Source organism: Scyliorhinus torazame, chromosome 10 (assembly GCF_047496885.1).
Source record: "Scyliorhinus torazame isolate Kashiwa2021f chromosome 10, sScyTor2.1, whole genome shotgun sequence".
NCBI lineage: Eukaryota > Metazoa > Chordata > Chondrichthyes > Carcharhiniformes > Scyliorhinidae > Scyliorhinus > Scyliorhinus torazame.
In genome coordinates this window covers 17,742,404-17,753,182 of record NC_092716.1, presented here as the reverse complement: position 1 = coordinate 17,753,182, position 10,779 = coordinate 17,742,404, and the positions used below count along the sequence as shown (strand labels likewise).

At 46.9% G+C, this 10,779-nt stretch overlaps 1 protein-coding gene across 1 annotated transcript in view; it reads right to left on the bottom strand.

Annotated features, from left to right (window-relative positions):
* Positions 1 to 2,245: 2,245 nt before the first annotated feature.
* LOC140430373 (synaptic vesicle membrane protein VAT-1 homolog-like) overlaps positions 2,246 to 10,779 on the bottom strand; it is a 196,671-nt gene continuing 188,137 nt past the window's right edge. The window contains exon 9 of the mRNA XM_072517832.1: positions 2,246 to 3,069. Coding sequence (XP_072373933.1) covers positions 2,971 to 3,069 — 99 coding nt within the window. The 3' untranslated portion in view covers positions 2,246 to 2,970. The remainder of the gene's footprint in view (positions 3,070 to 10,779) is intronic.

The following is a 10,779-nucleotide window of genomic DNA, read 5'->3' as shown; positions in this document are numbered from 1 at the left end:
CAATGGTCCCTTTGGTCCCATGAACTTGAAAAAAAAAGGATGTGACATATTTTTAAAAATGCGCATGTGTGCCCGATAATCGGTGTGCATGCGCAGTGCGGCTGAATTTTTAAAATCTGTTCCTGACCATTTTGAAGGCCGCTGGAAGCCGGCATTATTAAAAGCCGGCTGCTGTGGCTGTTGCGTGCGGATTTGCGTGATCAGGAGCGCCGCGATGGACCGCTCCGCGACCCACCCGACACCCGCCCGCGGGTTGCACCCCTGAGTTTGACAATGCCTGGCCTATACCGAAAAGTTGAGGAAAGGAATAGTCGGAAATGGAAAGGTGGAAATTGGAAACAATGTTTATGTATTTTTCCAGTTCAGGTCAAGTGTGAAAATAGGACCTATAAAGTCATCAGGGGGGCAGCACGGTAGTACAGTGGTTAGCACAGTTGCTTCACAGCTCCAGGGTCCCAGGTTCGATTCCTGTCTTGGGTCACTGTCTGTGCGGAGTCTGCACGTTCTCCCCGTGTCTGCGTGGGTTTCCTCCGGGTGCTCCGGTTTCCTCCCACAGTCCGAAGGTGTGCAGGATTGGCCATGATAAATTGCCCTTAGTGTCCAAAAAGGTTAGGTGGGGTTATTGGGTTATGGGGATAGGGTGAAGGTGTGGGCTTAAGTGGGGTGCTCTTTCTAAGGGCCGGTGCAGACTCGATGGGCTGAATGGCCTCCTTCCGCACTGTAAATTCTATTATACTATGATCAGTATACTGGAAAAAGTGGTGAGGGAGGGGACCTGAATAAAACTGGAAGAAGTGTTTAGTCACACACTGATTAATTTAGAAGTGTTCCAGCCATCAGAGAATGGTTATAGCACAGAAGGAGGCCATTCAGGCAACCATGTTCATGCTGGCTCTTTGCAAGAGCAACTCAGCTAGTCCCACTCCCTTGTCTTTTCCCTATAGCCCTGAATACGTTTTCTCGTTAAGTAATTGTCCAATTCTCTTTTGGAAGCTACGATTGAATCTGCCTTCATTCCAGATCCTATCCACTCAATGCCTTAAAAGGCTTTTCCTCATGACATCATTGCTTCATTTGCCAACCACCATACGTTGGTGCTCTGTTGTTCTCGACCCTTCCACCAATGGGAACAATTTTTCCCTCTCTACTCTATTGCAACCCTTCATGATTTTGAACACTTGTACCAAATCTCCTGTCTTTTAAACATCTCTTCTCTCCACAATCCAGCTTCTCCACAAAACTAAATCCCTCATCCTTGAAACCATTCTCATAGTCCATCAATGTCCTCTTCACAGTTCACACTACCCCCAGTTTTTATGGTGACTTGGGACGGAATTTTCTGCCCTCGCTGTGGTGTGTTTGGAAGTAGGGAGGGCATTTAATCAGGCAGGGAGGACCCCCTGATGAAGATCCATGGGGGGCCTTCCGACCCTTCCACCAATCGAGGCACTTAAGTGGGTAATTAAATGGCTTCACCCCAGTGCCACTCTTATTAACCAGCAGTGGGTGGGCCTGTCACTCACCTTTACTTACATCCGGCTTCACAATCCTAAGCCTCAGGTGGGTGTTATTCCAACAGCAGCTCCATCTTCTCAGTGGCGCTGCTGAGCAAAAGAGCTGTCAGCCTCACATTGGCCGGCAGCTCTGTGGGCAGAGGCCCTGATCCTGTGGAAAGCCCGCTGCTGGCCTCTCAACTGCCCAATTGACTTGTGGTTGAGAATTCCCCAGCTCACCACTCCCTGGGTGAAGAAATTTCTCCTCATCTTAGTCCTAAATGGTCTACCCCATATCCTCAGACTGTGATCCCTGGTTCTGGACACCCCCACCATCGGGAACATCCTTCCTGCATCTACCCTGTCTAATCCTGTTTGAATTTTATAGGTTACTATGAGAATTTTATAGGTTTCTATGAGGTTCCCCCTCATTCTTCTAAACCCCAGTGAATGTAATCCTAGCTGACTCAATCTCTCCTCCTGCGTCAGTCTCGCCATCCCAGAAACCTTCACTGCAATCCCTTTATAGCAAGAGCAGCTTCCACAGATAAGAAGACCTAAAATGCACACAGTATTCCAGCTGTGGCCTCACCAAGGCCCTGTGTCGTTGCAACAAGACATCCCTGCTCCTGTACTCGAATCCTCTCACTATGAAGGCCAGCATACCATTTGCCTTCTTCACCGCCTGCCCCACCCGCATGCTTTAGTTTGTATTCCCCTTCTGAATAATTAAATGAACACTCAACAAGTAATCAATTGCTAATGGTTTTTTTAATTTTTTTAAATTTTTATGTAAACATTATTTGATAGGCACAAAATAACAAAAGCACTAAATGCAACCAATGCAACAAGTAAACAAACTGAGATCTCCATTCACATTATTTATGCTTTTGAGCTGATAAATAGATCGGTGCATTTTTCTTTTCCCTAGTAAGGCAAGTTCAGAAGCAGTTCCTGTCACTTGTACTGGCAAAAGATGCACGTCTTGAATATTTAACGCTGACTTACTGAATGGTCGCTGGTCAGTGACGTATATCGGGATGAATACAGGCACTAACAGGGTTAACAAAACCATGCACAAGAAATCAATAGAGAGCAACAACAACAAAAAAAGAGTACTTGAAGGTACATGGAGACATACTGAAAATTGCAACAGGTTCGCAGAAGAAGGGCTGTGCCCACTTCAGAAAGAAGAAGCATAACACTATGAATCTGTTCTTCAAATGATCTTAACACAGAATGTTGGTCATAATACTGCACTGAAAAGGATATGGCACTTTAGCAGTTCAGATCACTAAGATTCAAACAGCTTGCAGCTTGGCTGACAGACACAAATACGCACAGTACGACAGCATTTGTTGACTTGCACACCAGGGAGATCTCCTCAAATCGTTCTTTGCCCCGGTGACGAACGAAAAGTAAATTCCAACTTGCAGGTTTTGATTTTTCTCTTTACTCTCTCCCCTTGCTGTGGCAGCTACTGGATGAAGGGCATGCGCTCCTTGTTGCCATTGTCTCCCTCGTGATCTTCCTCTTCCTCGCCCGCTTCACTGGTCTCTGTGCTGTCATTCGCCATCTGGAAGCAATGAAGAAGAGATGGATGACTCCGTGGGCAGTACAGTCTTGATGGGTTATAAATAAGAGCAACCAGCATAATTACGGGTGTGGGCGTGGGCATACGTATTCACATACCTACGGAGGTGAGAGGTGATTCTCAGTAATTATTGTGAGTGGGGGGGCAGCCTAGGCCTCTGGTCCCAGTTAGTAAACCAAGTATGGAGCTACCCTCTGTGTCACTACCGTGACATCAACACAGATAAATGTCAGGTCGTACATTTTGGTAGGAAGAATAGGGAGGCCACTTATTATTTGGAAGGTGTGAGTGTAGGTGGGGTAGAGGGACAAAGGGTTCTTGGAGTACAAATACACCAATCACAGATTAACAGGGCCACATATGCAAAATAAAACAAGCATTAGGTTTATTCTCAGAGGGATAGAACAGACAAGTAGGGAAATTATGCTGAACCTGCATCAAGCCTTGGTTAGACCATATTTTAGGTTACTGTGTGCAGTTCTGGTCACCACATTTTAAGAAGGGTATAGAGGCACTGGAAAGGATGCAGAGAAAAGTTACAAGGACAAAATTAGAAATGCGTGGGTCTGCCTATCAGGAAAGGATTGACAGGATGCCGTGCATCGACTCATAGAATCATACAGCACGGTCCATCACGTCTGCACTAGTCAAAAACAACCACCAGGCCATTCTAATCCCATTTTCCATCACTTGGTTCATGGCCCTGTATGCCCTGTGATCGCAAGTGCATATCTAAATACTACTTAAATTTTATGAGGATCTCTGCCTCCACCACCCTTTCAGGCAGCATATTCCAAACTCCCACCACCCTCTGGGTGAAAAGGTTTTCTCTCACATCCCCCCTAAAGCTCCCGCTCTAATACCTTAAATGTATGCCCCCTGGTCATTGACCCCTCCACCAAGGGGAAACGTTTCTCCCTGTCTACTCTATCCATGCCCATCATAATTTTGTCCATCTCAATCATGTCCCCCTCAGTCTCCTCTGCTCCAAGAAAAACAACCCCAATCCCAGTCCATTCGCTCTTCATAAGTAAAACTCTCCAGCCCAGGCAACATCCTGGTAAATCTCCGCTGCACTCTGTCCAGTGCTATCACATCGCACCTATCCCTCCGAAGGGTTCTTTTCCCTTGATTGAATGAGGTGCCCGAATAAAGATCTTTAAAATTATGAAAGATGATGATAGAATGGACTGGATCTGCATGGAGTTGGGGAGACTCTGTGGACCAAGGATTCAAAATGGCGGCCTGGATCGGAATCAGGAAGTCCTGCCCCTATTCTCGGTGTTTGTAATATAGAAAGCTGTGTGAAAGGGGGCATGGCGTAAATTGCATACGTGGAAGTTACAAATGAGCAGGGGCATTTATAGGGAATAGGATAGAAACTTAAGAGTGTGTGTTACATGGCTTGGTGCGAGAGATGGGAACAGATCTGATGGATAGAGGTACAGGATTCTAATCTTTACACAGAGTTGTGCGAAGTAGGATCCACAAAGCTGTAGTTCCTTCTGGGATAGAGGCTGGTCGTTACCCTCAGGGAGGAGGGAGTGGAGTGTCAAAAAAGACAAAAGGCTCATCCGTGTGGGCAGTTGCTCACCTCCCCTTGCTCCGTCAGCCATGTGAGTGACATTGCAGACTGCGGGTCTCACTGGATTAGGAGTGCGTAGGCCGTGAAGGAAGGAATGAGCACACCACCTTCGCACATACGGCACTTTGAGGCAAGGCAGCGGCGGCAGCATGTGACTGGAGCCAGGGTACCTGGGCGTAAGTTGGCAGAGCCCCCAGAAAGCTGATGGTGGTAGTGTGGGTGCGCTATTACCCTGAACGGAGGGTGCACAGGGACAGGTTCAGCTTCCTGGACATGAATGAGAGGCGGTGTAGACGAAGGCTTCAGTGTCTCTGGATATGGCAAGAGCAAACTGCACCATGTTGGAGGCAGACCTAACACTCAAAAAACTGGTGCTCACTCCCTTCCAATAGCAGTCAAAGTCACCTTGGCCCTCAACTTCTTTCTGCAGCTGGATCCTTCTGTGGTTCTGCTGCAAATTTCCACGGCATTTCACAGTGAGCCGCCCACAGGTGCATAGTGCCAGTCACCAATGCCCTCTTTGCCAGGCTAGGGGGAGCACAGTAATTACTCTACAGATGTGGAGTCTCAGAGCCAGAGGACAAAGGGATTTATATCATAGCTGGTTTTCCACAAGTGAAAGGTGGGATAGATTGTACACACATCGCCGTCAAAGCACCATTGCAGGAGGCACGCAGATAAACAGAAAGTATTTTCACTGCATCAATGTCCAGCTTGCGGGTGAAAATAAGGTTTCCCTCCGTGTCTGTGCAAGATTCCCTCAAAGCTGCCGTAACTCATCCAATCCTGAGGAAGTCCAGACTGCCTGATCTTTTGGATCAGGTCTGTGGCTGGCTTCACGGCGACAAAGGTTACCCATTGCGGAGGTGGTAACTCACTCCGCTCCGCCATCTGGAAACGGTGCCAGGGTAGCGTTTTAACACCAGTCACCATCAGATCAGGGCAGCCATCGAGCGGGGCTACCGGCATTGTAAGAATGAGTTTCTGACGTTTCGACCCCTTTGGTGGAGCAACTGCAATGCTCACCTGTAAGGGAATCAAGTATAGTGGTGGCTTGTTTCATGCTGCCTGATGTGACACAGCGACAGGCGGGATTCCTGCTGAATAACCCGGTGAAGAAGACCATTCATTGGAGGGAGAGGAGGAGGGGGAAGAGGAGGCACCATTTACCTCTGGCAAAGATGGAACTAAGGAAGAGGAGGGGGGACAATGGTGGAAATGTTGAGAAGTGTGACCGCGTACCCAGGGTTGGCTCTGCATCTGACGCCACAGTCAACAGGGAGGACCTAATGCAGAGACGCTTCTCATAATCAATGAGAAAGACATAGATGCACTCTCAGCCATTGATATTTAAGTGAAACCCAGAGCATAAGTGTCTCACCTCTTCCTGGAGATGCCCACTCACTGGCAGAGAGAAAATCTGCAAGTGTCCTTGACACTCTCTGGTATTATAATAGCTGAAATCTTCACATACATAAGTTTACATTCAGTCTCATTGAGGGATTGACCAGAGGTGCCATGTGACCGAGGGACCTGCTTTGCATGCTGTGAAATACAGGGTGACAAATCACCCAATGACTCAGTGAAGCCCGGCCCCTAAGTCATAGAATTTCATAGAATTTACAGTGCAGAAGGAGGCCATTCGGCCCATCGAGTCCGCACTGGCTCTTGGAAAGAGCACCCTACCCAAGGTCCACACCTCCACCACAACCCAGCAACCCCACCCAACACTAAGGGCAATTTTGGACACTAAGGGCAATTTAGCATGGCCAATCCACCTAACCTGCACATCTTTGGACTGTGGGAGGAAACCGGAGCACCCGGAGGAACCCCACGCACACACGGGGAGAATGTGCAGACTCCGCACAGACAGTGACCTATTCCGGGAATCGAACCTGGGACCCTGGAGCTGTGAAGCAATTGTGCTATCCACAATGCCACCGTGCTGCTAACGGTGTTGGATGAGACTCGGCATATCATGGTATGATTTTTTCAAAATATATATTTTTATTCTCCTTTTTCATATTTTCTCCCAAATTTACACCCACCAACAATAATCAGCAACAAATATGTCAATCCCCATAACAATAACAGCGATCCCATCCTCCCACCAACCCCCAAACATTAGCCCCCATGTTTACATAAACAAATGACAAAAAGGAATCAGGGATTTCCCATAGTCATCCTTAATACTGGCCCCCTCCCCCCCAACCCTCCCATCCATCCCCCCCAACTAATGTTCAATGTTATCCAGTTCTTGAAAGTGCATAATGAATAATGCCCATGACTTGTAGAACCCCTCCGTCCTTACCCTCAGTTCAAACTTAACCTTCTCAAGAGTCAAGAATTCCAAACTTAACCTTCTCAAGGATATCATGGTATGATTGATGGACCAATAAAAAGATTGGAAATCAAGCAGCATAATTTAACAATTGTGTCACATATATGCCAGGCAATGACAATCTTTCCTCAGGGGCTGGTTTAGCACAGGGCTAAATCGCTGGCTTTTAAAGCAGACCAAGGCAGGCCAGCAGCACGGTTCAATTCCCATACCAGCCTCCCCGAACAGGCACCGGAATGTGGCGACTAGGGGCTTTTCAGTAACTTCATTTGAAGCCTACTTGAGGCAATAAGCGATTTTCATTTCATTTCATTTCCAACAAGAGTGAATCGAACCATCTTCCCTTGACATTCAGTGGCATTACCATTGCTGAATCCCCTACCATCAACATCTTGGGGGTTATCAGTGACCATAAACTGAGTTGGATTAGCCATATAAATACTGCGACTACCAGAGCAGATCGACGGTTAGGAATTCTGCAGTGAAAAACACACCTCCTGACTCTCCAAATCCTGTCCACCATGTACAAGGCACAGGTCAGCAGTGTGATAGAATACTCCCTACTTACCTGGATGAGCGCAGCTCCAACACCATTCAAGGAGCACGATACCATCCAGGACAAAGCAGCCCGCTTGATCGTCAACCCATGTTTGACCCATCACTGACTTACAATCGTCGCAGTGTATACCATCTACATGATGCTGTGCTGCAACTCATCAAGGCTCTTTCAACAACACCTTCCAAACCCGCAACCTCTACCACTTCGAAGGACAAGGGCAGTTTCCGTATGAGGACATCACCATGCAGGTTCCTCTCCACGCTGTGCACGATGGAGACTTTGAAAGAAAACGGTAGTGTTGTTGGGTCAATGTCCTGGAGTCCCCTTGCTGAATACACTGCGGGTGCACCTGCACCACATGGACTGCATCAGCTGATGAAGGCGTCTCACCACCATCACCTTCTCAATGGAAATTAGGAATGGCCTACAAATGCTAACCAGGGAAGCGATGCACACATCCCCGTTCGGTGATTGTCAGCAGAGAAAGTATGGCTGAGCCCCTGACTTAACAATGCTGGAATTACATGGCTACAGTCTTCAAATCTGTCTGGTGACTGAGGGTTGGATTTCTGGCTCCAATCGTCACATGCATTGGCAAGAACATGTAGATTTATATTTAACCTGTTATTGTCTGTGCCACTCAACAATTCTAGAGCAATGCACTGATCCTTTCTATGGTGTATTTACAAACATTGAGAAAGACACATCAAAGAGATGTAACACCATTAGTGACTGAGCTGTTGTAATGCCCTCTGCTCACAGACACTCCTACATGGTGCTCCCCTTGTTGCCTGGAAGGAGGTAGAGACAGGCTGCTACCTGCAAAGCATTGAGGAGTGTTGTGGCTGGCCTCTGGATGCATGGACTTGGGATTTTTAGCAGAACTCTCCAATTAATCCCACTTCCCTGACTTCCCGCTGTTGTTTTCTCCTTCAAGTCTTATCCAATTTCCTGTGTGGAGTCTGCACGTTCTCCCCATGTCTGCTTGGTTTTCATCCGGGTGCTCCAGTTTCCTCCCATAGTCCGAAAATGTTCAGCTTAGGTGTATTGGCCATGCAAAATTGCCCCTCAGTGTCCAGGGAGTTGCAGGCTTGGCGAGGTAACAAGGATAGGGAGGGGGAGTATGCCTTGGTAGGGTGCTCTTTCAGAGGTCTGGCACAAATTCAATGGGCCAAATGGCCTCCTTCTGCACAGTAGGGATGCTATTTGTCTAATTTTGTTCTGTAATGATCCTTGAAGTTCTTTTGGGCAGCTTACTACATCAAAAGGCACGATATAAATGCAAGGTGTTATAAGAATAAACCTGATGGGAAGCTGATTGTGTCCTTGAATGTCTTCTAAAATTGTTATGCTGTAAATTGCTATTTTATATATATATAATCTTTATTATTGTCACAAGTAGGCTTACATTAACACTGCAATGAAGTTACTGTGAAAATCCCCTAGTCCCACATTCCGTCGCCTGTTCGGGTACACAGAGGGAGAATTCAGAATGTCCAATTCACCTAACAGCACATCTTTCGGGACTTGTGGGAGGAAACCGGAGCGCCCGGAGGAAACCCACGCAGTCACGGGGCGAACGTGCAGACTCCGCACAGACAGTGACCCACGGCGGGAATCGAACCCGGGTCCCTGACGCTCTGAAGCAGCAGTGCTAACCACGGTGCTGCCCTGTAGAAAGACAGTCACCCATGTCAGTCACTATGCTAACATCCCCACAGACCAATCGAGTGGTTTGACCTATTTTTATCTCTACGTCCCAGGTTGTTTGAAAAATGCTGATGCTCAACAGCTAATTCTAGTTACGACGGCACCAGCTGCTGTTGTGAGCCGCATCACCTGATCACCCTGTGAGCCAGGCAGCCATCGTCTTGTGGCCGATCAGCATTGTTGCAATGAACTGTAACATGTAACAGATGGTATCTTCAGATCAATCAGTGAGGCCTCGGGGGCCCCTGATTCTATCCGGGTTCAATTTACCATTGCAGTCAGTCAGAATTCACAGGAATTGCTAGATGTTGGAAAGGATGATATCCAACTATTCTTCTACCATCCCGGGTGTGAATAACCATGGCAATTAATCTCAATCAATTGGTCTTTAATAGTCCCAGAAATGAGGAAAGGCACAAAGTGCAATAATACGGAGCTTTAAAAACCATCAGCTTTTAAATCATCTGTTCATTCCGGACATGTTACATTTCCTTCGCTGTGACGGGTATAGTTCACTTGAAGCTATAGTGCAAAGAAATGGCAGAAGTTTGAAAGAAAGATATTATTTATTTATTGAAGAGCGTTCATGGCCAACTATTTTATTGATACAATCTAGATTTGAGACTTTCGTTGGAGAAAAGGTGGCCCGGGGGGACATTTTGACTGAAGTATTCACCATTCTTACCAACACAGATAAATTGAACCTTGAAAGCGTTTGACATAATCACAAAATTCTACAGCAAAAATAAATCCCTCTCCAGAGACTTGACATAATCCAGGCTGACATTGCGGAGGTGACGACCTATGGATGGAACATTGAATCGAGGCCCCATCTGTCCTTTCGCGCGGACATAAAAGATCCCGCGGCAAGATTTTAAGGGATATCAGGTGAGTCTTCTCCACTTCCTGATTGACATGCCTGCTCGTTCAAACGTCGTCATTAAAATAACATCAGATTATCTGGTCATTATGTCGTTGCCGTTTTGGGGATCTTGCAGTGCATAAATTGGCTGCCACATCCTACGGTAGTGACTCCAGTTGAACCATTGAACTTTCTTTTAACCAGTCAATTCATTTTGGACACTTTTTTTGCTCTCTTGCCCGCTTTTAAAAACAGTATTTAAACGTTTGGTGCTCGATGCAACCTTGATGAACCGACTGCGAGCTAACCAAAGCTTTTGTATCACTCATATCCACCTCTTGGACAGTTCTCCAACCCTATAACATTCTCTCCTATAACTGAGAGCTTGTGTTTCCTTCTGCACAAAGGTCTCCTGTGAGCACTGAAATCATTTTTTAAAAAATTATAAATTTAGAGTACCCAATTCATTTTTTCCAATTAAGGGACAATTTAGCATGTTCAATTCACCTACTCTGCACATCATAGGGTTGTGGGGGCGAAACCCACGCAAACACGGGGAGAATGTGCAAACTCCACACGGACAGTGACCCTCAGCCGGGATCGAACCTGGGACCTCGGCGCCGTGAGACTGCAGT